At 43.8% G+C, this 13,787-nt stretch overlaps 1 protein-coding gene across 8 annotated transcripts in view; it reads right to left on the bottom strand.

Annotated features, from left to right (window-relative positions):
• Window positions 1-9,754, bottom strand: part of DCAF8 (DDB1 and CUL4 associated factor 8) — a 51,508-nt gene extending 41,754 nt beyond the window's left edge. For 2 of the 8 annotated variants that reach the window (XM_053604514.1, XM_053604518.1), the window contains exons 1-2: window positions 9,160-9,269; window positions 8,299-8,372 (exon numbers count right to left, since the gene is read on the bottom strand). Coding sequence is in view for 2 of the 8 variants with exons in the window: in XM_053604510.1 (XP_053460485.1) it covers window positions 8,299-8,372; window positions 9,459-9,739 (355 nt within the window). In the remaining 6 variants the exon portion in view is untranslated. The other 6 variants (XM_053604510.1, XM_053604509.1, XM_053604513.1 and 3 more) reach the window with 6 other exon arrangements.
• Window positions 9,755-13,787: the final 4,033 nt, after the last annotated feature.

Below are 13,787 nucleotides of genomic sequence, written 5' to 3'. Positions count from 1 at the left end.
GTAAGTCTGGAACTTAAATAAATTAGGGCCAGAAATACAAGAAGAGAATCAAGAAGAGAAACTTTACAGCAACAAACCAGTAGCTAAGAAAGCTCTGAGGGGGTGGCGCCTATGGCTCAGTGAGTAGGGCGCCGGTCCCATATACCAAAGGTGGCGGTTTCAAACCTGACCCCAGCCAAACTGCAATAAAAAAACAGCCAGGCACTGTGGTGGGCGCCTGTAGTCCCAGCTACTTGGGAGGCTGAAGCAAGAGAATCACCTAAGCCCACAGCTGTGAGCTGTGACACCACAGCACTCTACCAAGGGTGACATAGTAAGACTCTGTCTCAAAAAAAAAAAAAGAAAGAAAGAAAGAAAAGAAAGCTCTGAGGGAAGAAGTTCAAGGAAAGAATATTGGGGAATTCTATTTCTGTAAAATGGGCATAAAAAAACAAAGAAAATGTTGGGATACCCATACCCTTAGGAAAAAGAAGAAAGAGTATAAACAGAAAAATGGGCAGAGAAGTAGAAAGAACTATTTTGAGATGAGGATGATCCATGTTTCCAATGCTACAGCAAAGCACAGAAAAATGGATACTGAGAAAAGATTGTAAGCTTTCTGGCTTGGTGCCGGTAGCTCAAGCGGCTAAGCCACATATACCAGAGCTGGTGGGTTTGAATCCAGCCCAGGCCTGCCAAACGACAACTACAACCAAAAGATAGCTAGGCGTTGTGGCGGGAGCCTGTAGTCCCAGCTACTTGGGAGACTGAGGCAAGAGAATCACTTAAGCCCAGGAGATGGAGACTGCTGTGAGCTGTGATTACACAGCACTCTACCCAGGGCAACAGCTTGAGGCTCTGTCTCAAAAAAAAAGAAAGAAAGAAAAGAAAACAGCTTTCCCCAAGGAATTATCTCAGAAATTGAGTAAGACCTCTTTAAGTTCTCCCTCTTAAAGGTTCTGAAGATATCCAAGATGTAGGACAGCAAAGCAGTCACCACAGATGAGGATGAAGTCCTCCATCAACCAAACGATAAATAAGGAACTTCATTTCTTCTTTGGATTAATGTCTTCTCTCTCCGTTGCTAATACCAAATGCCAGTGTTTACAGCTTACTGGCTTTAATTCTAACAACAGTATTTCAGAATTATGTTAGGAATAGCACTCTAACCCTTAAGTGCCGATCTCTAGCAGCAGAGCTCAGAAACTTTGCATAGTAATAACTGAGCCCATTTATCTCAATTTAATTCTAAAGGAGATATTTTCCCCATTGTGATTCTACAATTGTAGAAAAAGGACTGGAAAAAGGATTTTCCTTTACAACAGAATTCGGTTCCCATTACCAGTTCCTGTTTTTCACATTTCAAATTTCTCTTAAATCACTGAAAAGGACACTAGAGAAATGAAAGGATGCCACTCCAAAGGTACAACTTACAATCAAACAATGAAGAGCCTTAAAACATCAAGAAGTGCCTTGCTACCTTCATTAGGTTAGAGAGCAGAGTCTAATACTGGGTCCTAAGCAAGGAACAAAACATACCTGATAATTCAGCAATGATTAAAGTATACCAGAGGAATACAGTTTTTTGCTACTACTAGAGGTAAATCCTACAGTAGCTTTCCAGATAGCTAAGGAAAAAACAAAGAAATGAAGCATGGATGTTTCACATTAGAACTTGGCCACACCTCCTTACGTAGTCTCCTTAGAGGGATAAAAGCAAATATCTAACTTCTCCAATACAATGATAAAAATTTTTGCAATGGCCCAATCCATTCAACATACCACATTTCATTCTTAAGATGCCATCGCTGTCATATTAATCACTCTCCAATGCCCCACTGGCAAACGCAGTACATTAATTTAAATAATCTATGTCATAACACATTTCTGGGGTAAGGTGGTATTTGAGAAATTGGGCTTCTAGCCCAGAAACTATGTCTTGCAGAGGTAGAGATAAAAGATTGCTATAAAAAGTGACTAATTTGGCAGGGCATGGTAGCTCACACCTGTAATCCCAGAATTCTGACAGGCAGAGGCAGGTGGATGGCTTGAGCTCAGGAGTTAGAGACCAGCCTGAGCAAGAGTGAGACTGCATCTCTACTAAAAACAGAAAAAACTGGCAGGCACTGTGGTAGGTGCCTGTAGTCCCAGCTACTTAGGAGGCTAAAGCAAGAGGACTGCTTAAGCCCCAGAGTTTGAGGTTGCTGTGAGCTATGATGCCACAGCACTCTACCCAATGTGACAGAACTCTGTCTCAAAAAAAAAAAAAAAGGCTCTGCGCCAGTGGCTCAAGTGGCTAAGGCGCCAGCCACATACATCTGAGCTGGCGGGTTCGAATCCAGCCCGGGCCCACCAAACAACAATGATGGCTACAACCCCAAAATAGCCAGGCATTGTGACCAGTAGTCCCAACTACTTGGGAGGCAGAGGCAATAGAAACGCTTGAGCCCAGGAGTTGGAGGTTGCTGTGAGCTGTGATGCCACAGCACTCTACTCAGGGTGACAGCTTGAGGCGCTGTCTCAAAAAACAAAAAAAAAAGAAAAAAAGTGACTAATTCATAAAATTCACCACACATTAGGGTTTTCTTGTCGTAGTTCTGTTTGTTTGTTTTTTGAGATAGAGTCTCATTCTGTCCCCCTCAGTAGAGTGCCAGTGTCACAGCTCACAGCAACCTGAAACTCTTGGGCTTAAGCAGTTCTCTTGCCTCAGCCTCCTGATTAGCTGGGACTACAGGCACCTGCCACAATGCCCAGCTATTTTTTGTTGCAGTTGCCACTGCTGTTTTAGCTGGCTGGGGCCAGGTTCGAACCCACCACCTTCGGTATATGGGGCCGGCGCTCTATCTACTGAGCCACAGGTGCCACCTCACACATTAGTTTTTGAAGAACTTTCAAGGACTTTCTTCCCAGTCCAAGAGCAGAATGACTAAATCAATAAACATGAGCAGGTAGCCCCCTTTTCTGACAATTTTAACAGCAATGAAGATTCCTGGGTACATTCATGAAAACTAAATTCTTCAGTATTATTGGCCAGGCACAGTGGCTCATACCTGTAATCCTAGCACTCTGGGAGGCCGAGGAAGGTGGATAGCTTGAGCTCATGAGTGTGAGACCAGCCTGAGGAAAAGCAAGACCCCGTCTCTACTAAAAATAGAAAAATAGAAAAACTAGGCGGCACCTGTGGCTCATTGTGTAGGGCGCTGGCCCCATATACTGGGGGTGAAGGACTCAAGCCCAGACTGGCCAAACTGCAACAAAAATATAGGCGGGCGATGTGGTGGGTGCCTGTAGTCCCAGCTACTCGGAAGGCTGAGGCAAGAGAATCACCTAAGCCCAGGAGCTGGAAGTTGCTGTGAGCTGTGTGACGCCATGGCACTCTACCAAGGACGATAAAGTGAGACTGCCTCTACAAAAAAAATAAAAAATAAAAATAGAAAAACTGAGGCAAGAGGATTGCTTGAGCCCAAGAGTTGGAGGTTGCTATAAGCTATCACGCCACGAAACTCGACCCAGAGCAACAGCTTGAGAGTCTGTCTCAAAAAAAAAAAAAAAAACTTCAATATTATTATAATCTAAAATTCACTGGCATTTGTTTTGTTTTGTTTTGTTTTTTGAGACAAAGTCTCACTATGCCACTCTTGGTAGAGTGCCATGGCATCACAGCTCACAGAAACCTCAAACTCTTGGGTTAAGCAATTCTCCTGCGGCCGCCTCCCAAGTAGTTGGGACTACAGGCAACCCCCACAGTGCCCCGCTGTTTTTTGGTTGCAGTTGCCATTGTTGTTAGCTGGCCAGGGCTAGGCTCAAACCCACAAGTCTCAGTCTATGTGGCTGGAGCCCTACTCATTCAGCTACAGCCTCCAAGCCTGGCATTTGATTTTAAAATGAGGATATATATAGTCACCACCTCCATGCCTGTTGCTGATTCAACTGACTCAAGTTACCTGGGTTAGAAATGGGTGAGGGTAAACAACAGATCATCTTGGCTCACTGACAATCTGCTTTGAAAAAAATAAAGAAAAACTCAAGAGACTTAAAAACTAACTTTAACACCAATGTTACGCAAAAAAATAGTTCTGTTTAGTTACCTCTTTTCACCTTTTTTTGGAGACAGAGTCTCAAGATGTTGCCCTAGGTAGACGTCCATAGCGTCACAGCTCACAGCAACCTCAAACTCTTGAGCATAAGCAATTCTCTTGCCTCAGCCTCCCAAGTAGCTGAGACCTGTTACAGGTGCTTGCCACAGGACCTGGTTATTTTTGTTGTTGTCATTGTTGTTTAGCTGGCCTAGGCTGGGTTTGAACCTGCCAGCCTCGGTGTATGTGGCCAGCACCCTACCCAGTGAGCTATGGGCACTGCTCATCTTTTTACTTTTATAATCTGGACATTTCCTAAATATGTTAACAACCCAGTAATAACTCTTATCTACCATAAGTGGAAGTTATCTAATCACTTCATAATTTTAAAAGCCTGTAACTGACCTTATTAATAGGATCAAGAACCTAGAGTATGAAACTCTAAATATCTCAGTCTTCCATAATAGGGTATATTTCTCTGCAGAATGTCTTCTCCCAGAATCCTTTAGCTTTTGAAATGCCAGTACTGTTCTTTTGTTGTTTTGTTGTTGTTAAGACAAAGTCCCATCCTATGCCCTGCACAGAGTGCAATGGCGTCATAGCTCACTGCAACCTCAGACTTGGACTCTGGGCATCCCTCTACCTCAGCCTCCAGAAGCTGCTGGGATACAGGTGGCTGCTGCAATGCCCGGCTGGGTTTTTCCATTTTTTTAGGAGTCAGGGTCTTACTCTAGCTCAGGTAAGTCTTGAACTCCTGAGCTCAAGCAATTCTGCCTCCTCAGCCTCCCACAGTGCTGAGATTACAGGCATGAGCCACCGTGCCTGGCTGCCAGTACTTTTTAAACTAGCAACAAAAAGGCTCTCTCTGAGGATAAGCTTCTGGGGTGACATCTGTGGCTCAAAGGAGTGGGGCACTGGCCCCATATGCCGGACGAGGCGGGTTCAAACCCAGCCCTGGCCAAAAACTACAAAAAAAAAGACAAGCTTCTGTCTTAAGTTGGTCCTAATGAACACTAAGAACCATGGCACTAGGAATGATTCTTATATATTTAATAGGCTGCATTATAAAATGCCTTCCCAAGTTGGTGATGGAAACTAAAAAGTCACAAGCATAACTAGCCTCTCACCCAAGCCACGCAAGGAAAATACTTCCTAATGAGATGTCACAATTCTTAGGTAACACCTAAAACCCTAAAACTATCTTCACAGAGATAAAAATTTTAGAGCTGAGGTCCACAAACTAGAAATAATGATTCACTGTATACACAGATAGCACTTAGAATATAAAATGTGAAACCCTTCCTGCAGGTTAGGAGGAAGGAGATTCTTATGCAGCACTTAACAAAATAAACAAAGTTATTCTTCTTTCAACATTATTTCCTTTTTTCCTCCCACTCTTTGCCTCACCCTTCATGGATCTTCTGATATCATAAAAATACAAATGCAGTCTCAGTCCACCTTATCCTCACCCCACCCTCAAAATTCTTCATCTGGGCTGTCATATTATTAAGATGGTTCACCTGTTGAGAAGAAAAAACTCTGCATTCCTAACTCCCTAGCCCTGATTCACTTCAGAAAGAAATGAGCCCTTTTCATGGTCTAGTTCTTTGATAATCTGGTGATGATGATCACTGTAGCACCCAACAACTTGGAAAAAATGTATTCCCTCTATGGCAAAAGAGAAGGCATAGGGCAGCATCTCTGGCTCAGTGAATAGAGCGCCAGCCCCATATACTGAGGGTGGCGGGTTCAAACCCAGCCTTGGCCAAACTGCAACAAAAAAATAGCCAGGTGTTGTGGTGGGCACCTGTAGTCCCAGCTACTCTGGAGGCTGAGGCAAGAGAATTGCCTAAGCCCAGGAGTTGGAGGTTGCTGTGAGCTATGATGCCACAGCACTCTACCGAGGGCAACAAAGCAAAACTCTGTCTCTAAAAAAAAAAAAAAAAGAAAGCAAGCATAATGAGTAGTTGCAGAAGTGAAAAGCATAGTCACTGGCTGGGCACAGTGGCTCACGCCTATAATCCTAGCACTCTGGGAGGCCCAGGCGGTGGATTGCTTGAGCTCATAAATTCGAGACCAACCTGAGCAAAAGCAAGACCCATTCTCTACTAAAAATAGAAAAACTGGCTCAGTGCCTGTAGCTCAAGTGGCTTAGGTGCCAGCCACATACACCAGAGTTGGCAAGTTCAAATTCAGCCCGGGCCTACCAAAACAACAATGACAATTACAACCAAAAAATAGCCAGGAGTTATGGCAGGCGCCTGTGGTCCCAGCTACTTGGGAGGCTGAGGCAAGAAAATCGCCTGAGCCTGAAGTTGGAGGTTGCTGTGGCACTCTACCCAGGGTGACAGCTTGAGGCTCTGTCTCAAAAAAAAAAAAAAAAAAAAAAAAAGCATCGTCAGCCCAGTGCCCATAGCACAATGGTTATGGCACCAGCCTCATACACCAACGCTGGTGGGTTCGAGCCCAGCCCGGGCCAGCTAAACAACGATGACAACTGCAACAAAAAATAGCCAGGCATTGTGGTGGATGCCTGTAGTCCCAGCTACTTGGGAGGCTGAAGCAAGAGAATCGCTTAAGCCCAAGAGTTTGAGGTTGCTGTGAGCTGTGACGCCAAAGCACTCTACTTAGGGCAACACAGTGAGACTCGGTCTTTAAAAAAAAAAAAAAAAAAAGCATCATCACAGAAAGGGAAGGAATTAATTACCACACTGTCAACTCTCACCAGGTGTGCTTAATAAAAAGCCCAAGGAAAAGCAAAAATACACACACAAAAATCCCTGATGTTTAGTTTAAGAAGTATATATACATCGGGGTGGCACCTGTGGCTCAAAGGAGTGGGGCGCTGGCCCCATATGCCAGAGGTGGCAGGTTCAAACCCAGCCCCGGCCAAAACTGCAAAAAAAAGAAGTATATATACATCATCTAATACGCCCTCTGCGCTCTTGTCATGAACCCCACCAGATTGCCCTGAATCATGTTCAAAAGACAATCCTAGGTGGGCACTTACAAAGCACACACCTAAGCTAACCAATTAAAAATGAATTTAAAAAATTAACCAGGAAAATGTGTTCCAAAGCAAAATGCTTTATTCAAAGCTGTATCAATGATGTGGAAAGAAAAGAGAAAATATTTTTTGAGTGTCTACCATGTGCTAGGCATAATCTTAACAGCTTTATATAGGTTCCCTCATATAATCCCAACAATGACCCTGGGGGATAAATGGTACTATACCACTTTTAGAGTTGTAAAAATTAACTGTCACAAAGAAGTTTAAATAACTTGCCTAGGATCACATGGCTAATAAACCTTAGTACAGAATTTAAAATCTGGTCTATCTCTGAAAACTACTTTTCTCTTTGTATCTTACTGAAATACACCCGCCATCATCAGTAATTTTATCCCACAATGAGCATTTTTTAATCCATGCATCAGAGGAATAAAATTCACTAACATCACTCAAACGTTTCCTTCTATAAATCATAAAGATATTAAGAATTGGCCAGGCCTACTTTCCAGAGCCATGTAGCTCTTCCATCACAACCCAGGAGCCTCTGCTACCAGATACCTAAAAGCCTTACAAAAACCGCATTTATAAGTCTATTCTAACTCCCACACTGCTAAATGCACTGCATGATTCTTCTGCTAACCAAGAATTCTTCAGACTAGTTATAAAAGAGCAGCCACTATTTCACTTTTTTATCCAAAATTTCCGACTATGTCCTGAAAAGTTGGAATTCTGAGATGGACTGACCTCAGACACTAATTAAAGGCAGCATCACTTCCCAGCTTTTAGTCAGAAACAGCTAAATAATCTCTCAATGGCAAGAGAAGACACCTCAAAACCATGAGCAGTGAAGAGACCTGATATGACAAAAAGCTGAACCGAACTCAGGCAAACTAATCCCCAAGTTTCAACAACATGAAAAATGTGAACTACACAAAGGAAAACGAATAACAAGAAAAAGAGCAAAACAAGGGGTGAAGAGCACACACTAACTTCTAGGCTTAAGTCAAGTCATTTGAATACATACAGCAATAGTTAGGACAGAAAGACAAGAAGCCCACAACCAAATAAACTTGTAAAAGTAATTTAACCAGAACTGGAACAAAGCCATCAACAATACCCAAACTCTTTGGGAAACTGTGGTAGGAATTTTATGACTTTAGCAGTCAGCACTTCAGCATCAGGTCTGGGTCTGTCTTGAACTCAGGAATTTAAATGCCTTCAGCTCCCACTCACCTTTCCTCCTTTTATCACTGAAGTAAGGCCAGGCTGAGTTCCCGAGAAAATAGGTCTGTAGATTCACTGAAGGACTGAGAAAAATTAAAGTTTACATGACAAAGATATGTCTTCTACTAAACATAAAAAAAATATTTATGAACACATTTCACTAGTTTTAGACTTCCTCAGAACTATTTAAAACCGGAATAATTTTTCTAATTCTGATTACTCAACAAATAACCCACATATATAAGGAAATAAAATCAACCAACACTAGGATTAGAAGCCAGGCAAGTAATCTCCCAGCTCCAGTAAAACATAAAAGTCATTTTAAAAGGAAAACCTGAATCTTTTCAACGCTAAACCATGACAAAACAACCACTCAACAAGAAGCCACAAAGCAAGGGGGGAAATCCCGGAGAGAACGTGATAGCTAGCGCTGCTGCAGGTTTGTTTACAGACTCCAGTAACAATCATATGAGTCAGAAATTCAAGCCACCAGATGCTTTCCAACTAACAGGGAACAAATAGGACCGTTCTGAGGAGTCTTAAGAGATTTGGAATTTGGGGAGATAAATTAAGAAAATTATATTACAAAGCGTACAGGACCAGATAACAACAACTGACGCCGGGATTCTTGGACCTCGGCCTTTTGTACAAGGTGCTGGGCCTGAGAACTTGGGAGGGGGGAGGGGGACACATTGCGCGGTGGCCCAAAGGTGACGGGTAGACGCTGGGTGAACCATGTCCCTCAATCTAAGCGGAGAAATGGGATAACACAAATAGGTCATCCGACGAAGCAAGACATCCCTGTGAACTGCTGTGCTGGCTCTTGGGGACAACCCAGAGCTGACCTGAGGAAAGGGCAGCCAGTCCTACCAGGAATAAATCGAATCAGGGGGAAGAAGAGGATCTGAGTCCTAGAAGCTTAGGAAAGGGGTAAGGGCCATCCTGACGGAGAACCGGACAGGGAGAGGGGGTCAGGCCGAGCCGGAACGAAACACGGACCGAGTAGGTCAAAGGGGGGATGTCCGGCTGGGGCAGTTACAAGCACGGGAGCCGGCGAGGCTCAGCGGCCCGCTTCCCGTCTTGGGTCATCCTTCTGCCAGCGGTTTCTCCAACTGTTCCAGGCCCCGCCGCCCCGTCCACTGCCACCACCAACGCCGCCGCCATCTTACACTGGCCAGCGGCCGCCACCACGACCGCCTCCGCTCTCTGCGCTTGCGCCTGCGCTGCCACGCTTTCCGGCCCCGTTTGCGACGAGGTGCTGGAGAAGACTGAGGGAAGAGGGGTCGCGCAGGCTTGCGGCTCGCAACCAGCCTCGAAGGACGCGTAAGGGGCGGGGCTTAAGGCCAACGGCAAACAGAGCGAGGGGCGCGTGCGCATTACCTAGGAGGCAAAGTTTGTGATAAATATGAGTTAGGGACGGCGCAGACTTGTTCAATGAAATAAATCTCATTTCAGAGGAACTGGCAGGCAACTTCCTGTGCGACCGCCAGTTTGCCGATTTTTGATCACTGGGAACGAGCAATTATTGCCAGAGAATTTCTTCTGAAGTACTACCATTCCCTTTGAGGACTTTGTTTCCTTCAGTGGTTTCTTTATCGCGATCACGGAGACTGCTTCCCGTGGGAGCCTCCGTTTACCCATTCCTGAAGTAGGGGCGCAGAAACTTGAGGTGCAGCTAAAGTTTTCAAGGGGCTTCCTCCAAAAAAGTTGTGATGTGAAGGTTTCCAAGAATGGGTTAAATGGGGGTGAATTTTGTACTCATTGCTTCCTCCTGACGCTAATAGATCCATGAAGGACTGACACCAGCTACCAGGCTGGGGGATTTTTTTTTTTAGCCAGAAAGCCAGGGTGCCAGAACCTGACCCCCACTTTCCTCGCCTACGGCTGCCATCCTATTTTAAGTCATTGTACGTTACTTAGGACTACTGCAATAGACACTTAGTTGGTTTGTCTACTTCCATTATTGCCCTGTTTCAGTTAAACATAGGACAGCCAAAGTGACATTTAAACACCTAAGTTAAGTCACATTATCCCCTTACCCTCTCAAAACCTCAAATAGCTTGTCACATGATAAAATTCAAAATTATCACAATGACTTCTAAGGAAGGCCCTACATGATCTGGCACCTGTCTATTTCTCTGATTTCATCTCGTCCCACACTGCCTAGCTCTGCCTTAGTCTCATGTCCCAGCCCCAGGACTTACTTCCTGGGGGACATGGACCTTCCTGTGAAGGTCCATCATTAGATCTTTACTAAAAGATTAATTTCTCTGGTGACACCTGTGCTCGGTGGGTAGGGCGCTGGCCACAACACCCAGGCTGGGGGGTTCGAATCCGGCTCTGGCCAACTAAATAGCAAGACGTTGTGGCGGGCTCCTGTAGTCCCAGTTACTTGCGAGGCTGAGGCAAGAGAATCGCTTAAGCCCAAGAGTTTGAGGTTGCTGTGAGCTGTGATTCCACAGCTCTCTACCCAGGGCGACAGCTTGAGACTCTCTCAAAAAAAAGATTGATTTCTCATGGGGTCCGACCTGTGGCTCAGCCTGTAATCCTTGCACTCTGGGAGACCAAGGCAGGTAGATTACCTGAGTTCACAGGTTCAAGACCAGCCTGAGCCAGGGCAAGACCTCGTCTGGAAAAATGCCAGGGTGTTGTGGCGGGCGTCTGTAGTCCCAGCTACTTGGGAGGCTGAGCCAAGCAAATCGCTTGTGCCCAACAATTTGAGGTTGCTGTGAGCTGTGATGCCGCAGCACTCTACTGAGGGTGACAAATTAAGACTGTATCAAGTAATAATATAATATAAAAAAGATTGATTTCTCACCTTAATCAGGTTTCTACTGAAATGCTATTCCAATGAAAATGGAATGTCACTCCATCATTGTCCTCTACCTCCTTACACTGAATTGTTTTTTTCATAACTTTTTTAACCTATACCATTTAACTTACACTCATACATTTATAATCAAGCTATACAACTAAAATGTAAACTAACTCTTCAGGGCAGAGAATATTGTCTTTTTCATCCTCAACATACAGAAAAGGGCTACAGCGGGTGGTGCCTGTGGCTCAAGGAGTAGGGCACCGGTCCCATATGCTGGAGGTGGTGGGTTCAAACCCAGTCCCAGCCAAAAAAAAAAAACACAAAAGAAAAAAAAGAAAAGGGCTACAGCATAAAGTAGCTATTTAATACCCAACCATCTTATTCATTTCTTTCATTTTCTCTGTCAACAACTACTTATGGAATTCCTGCTACATAGGAGGTCCTGTTTTAGGTGCTGGGGCTGCAGCAGTGAATATAACAAATCAAAATTCTTGCATTCATAGAACTTATTGGTACAAGGGTTAGGACTGTGGAAGAGAGAAACACACAGACAATGTTCAGTTATGAAGAGTACTGTAAGGAAAAATAAAGCAGAAAACAGTGGATAGAAACTTATTACTAAAGAGGTTGGCAATGTATAGAGAGAGAAACACGCAAATAATAAAATAAAGTTATGGAGATGACTGTGAAGGAAAATAAAGCAAGGTAAAACTGGGTTACCAGGATGGGTGTGCTCTTTTACTATGTGGTTCAGGGAAGGTCCCTCTGATGTGCTGACATTTGAATAAAGCTCTGAAGTTAAGAGAGTAAGCTACATACACTTGGACATTATAGGCAGAGGAAATAGCAACATGAAGACCCTGCATCTTGAGTGTCCTTGGCAAAGAAGCCAGGGTGACAAAGGAACAGGTAGAAAATTAGGTTGGAGAAACAAGATGGGATCCAGATCACTTATGGACTTGTGGACCAAAGATAGGACTTTGGATTTTATCCTAAGAGTTCCGGGAACTGATGACGAGTTCTGAGCAAAAGAGTAGCATGATTCGCTCTGTTGATTCTTTGAGAACTGCCTGCAGGGAGGCAAAATAGAAGCTGAAAGATCAGTTAGGAAACTATTGCAGAAGACTTGCAAGATTGGTGTTGTAATGGAAGTGGTAGAAAGTGGCTGGAATCAAAGAGATACTTTTTTTTTTCTGCTATAGATTTTTTTTTTTGTTGGGGATTCATTGAGGGTACAATAAGCCAGTTACACTGATTACAATTGTTAGGTAAAGTCCCTCTTGCAATCATGTCTTGCCCCCATAAAGTGTGACACACACTAAGGCCCCACCCCCCTCCCTCCATCCCTCTTTCTGCTTCCCCCCCCCATAACCTTAATTGTCATTAATTGTCCTCATATCAAGATTGAGTACATAGGATTCATGCTTCTCCATTCTTGTGATGCTTTACTAAGAATAATGTCTTCCACTTCCATCCAGGTTAATACGAAGGATGTAAAGTCTCCATTTTTTTTAATGGCTGAATAGTATTCCATGGTATACATATACCACAGCTTGTTAATCCATTTGAAAGCAATGTAGAGGACCAGCACAGTGGCTCACCTGTAACCCCAGCACTTTGGGAGGCTGAAGTGGGAGGATCATTTGAGGTCAGGAGTACAAGGCCAGCCTGGGCAACTCAACAAAATAAAAATTATCTAGGTATGGTGGTACATCCTTGCACTGCTAGCTGCTTGGGAGAGTGAGGCAAGAGGGTTACTTGAGTCCAGGAGTTTAAGGCTGTGAGCTATGATGACACCACTGCACTCTAACTCTGGCATCAGAGCAAGTCTCTGTCTCAAAAAAAAGAAGGCGTAGAATGTAAACGTTTTGGCACAGTAACTGAGATAACGCCGGAAAGGCTATGTTAACCACTGTGATAAAAATGTGTCAAATGGTTTATGAAGCGAGTGTATGATGCCCCATGATCATATCAATGTATACAGTTATGATTTAATAATAAAAAAAAAAAGAAGGCGTAGAGGTGACTTGATTGAATGTTAGAAGCAAGATAAAGACAAGACTCAAAGGTAGGATGTCTCAGGTAATTTACTTGAATAACTGGATAAATAGTAATGCCATATACTGAAATAGACCATGTCGGGAAACATGAGAAGGCTTTGGGGGGGAAACATCCAGTTCTATTTCAGACATGTTAAATTGGAGATGCTCATTAGATTTCCAAATAGACCTACTGAGTAAACTATTGGAAATATGAATCTGAAGTACAAAGGAGAAAGGACAATAGGAGGTATAAATTAAGGAGTCATTAGGTTGTAGATGGTACAGACAGCCATAGAATGGAGAAAACTCACTTAATATTGGAAGGGAAAAGAAGCAGTTTAAAGACTGACACCTCTAATCCTGAGGGATTCCAACTGACTTTAGTCAGAGAGGAAGAATATCCAGCAAAAATCTTTAGTATATGTGCTGCTGAAGCAAGGACAGCAAAATTTGTTAAAGAGGACTATTCTGGATGTAGGAAAAATAAGAAAATGCAAGAGAGTGAAGGGCCTTATAAAACAAACCGAAAAGGCCAGGTGCAGTGGCTCACACCTGTAATCCCAGCACTCTGGGAGGCCGAGGAGGGTGGATTGCCTGAGCTCCAGTGTTGGAGACCAGCCTGAGCAAGAGTGAGACCT

The sequence above is a fragment of the Nycticebus coucang genome, chromosome 10 (genome assembly GCF_027406575.1).
Source record: "Nycticebus coucang isolate mNycCou1 chromosome 10, mNycCou1.pri, whole genome shotgun sequence".
Taxonomy (NCBI): Eukaryota; Metazoa; Chordata; class Mammalia; order Primates; family Lorisidae; genus Nycticebus; species Nycticebus coucang.
Note: the sequence above shows the minus strand (reverse complement) of the source record. Positions and strands in the feature narration are given on the sequence as shown.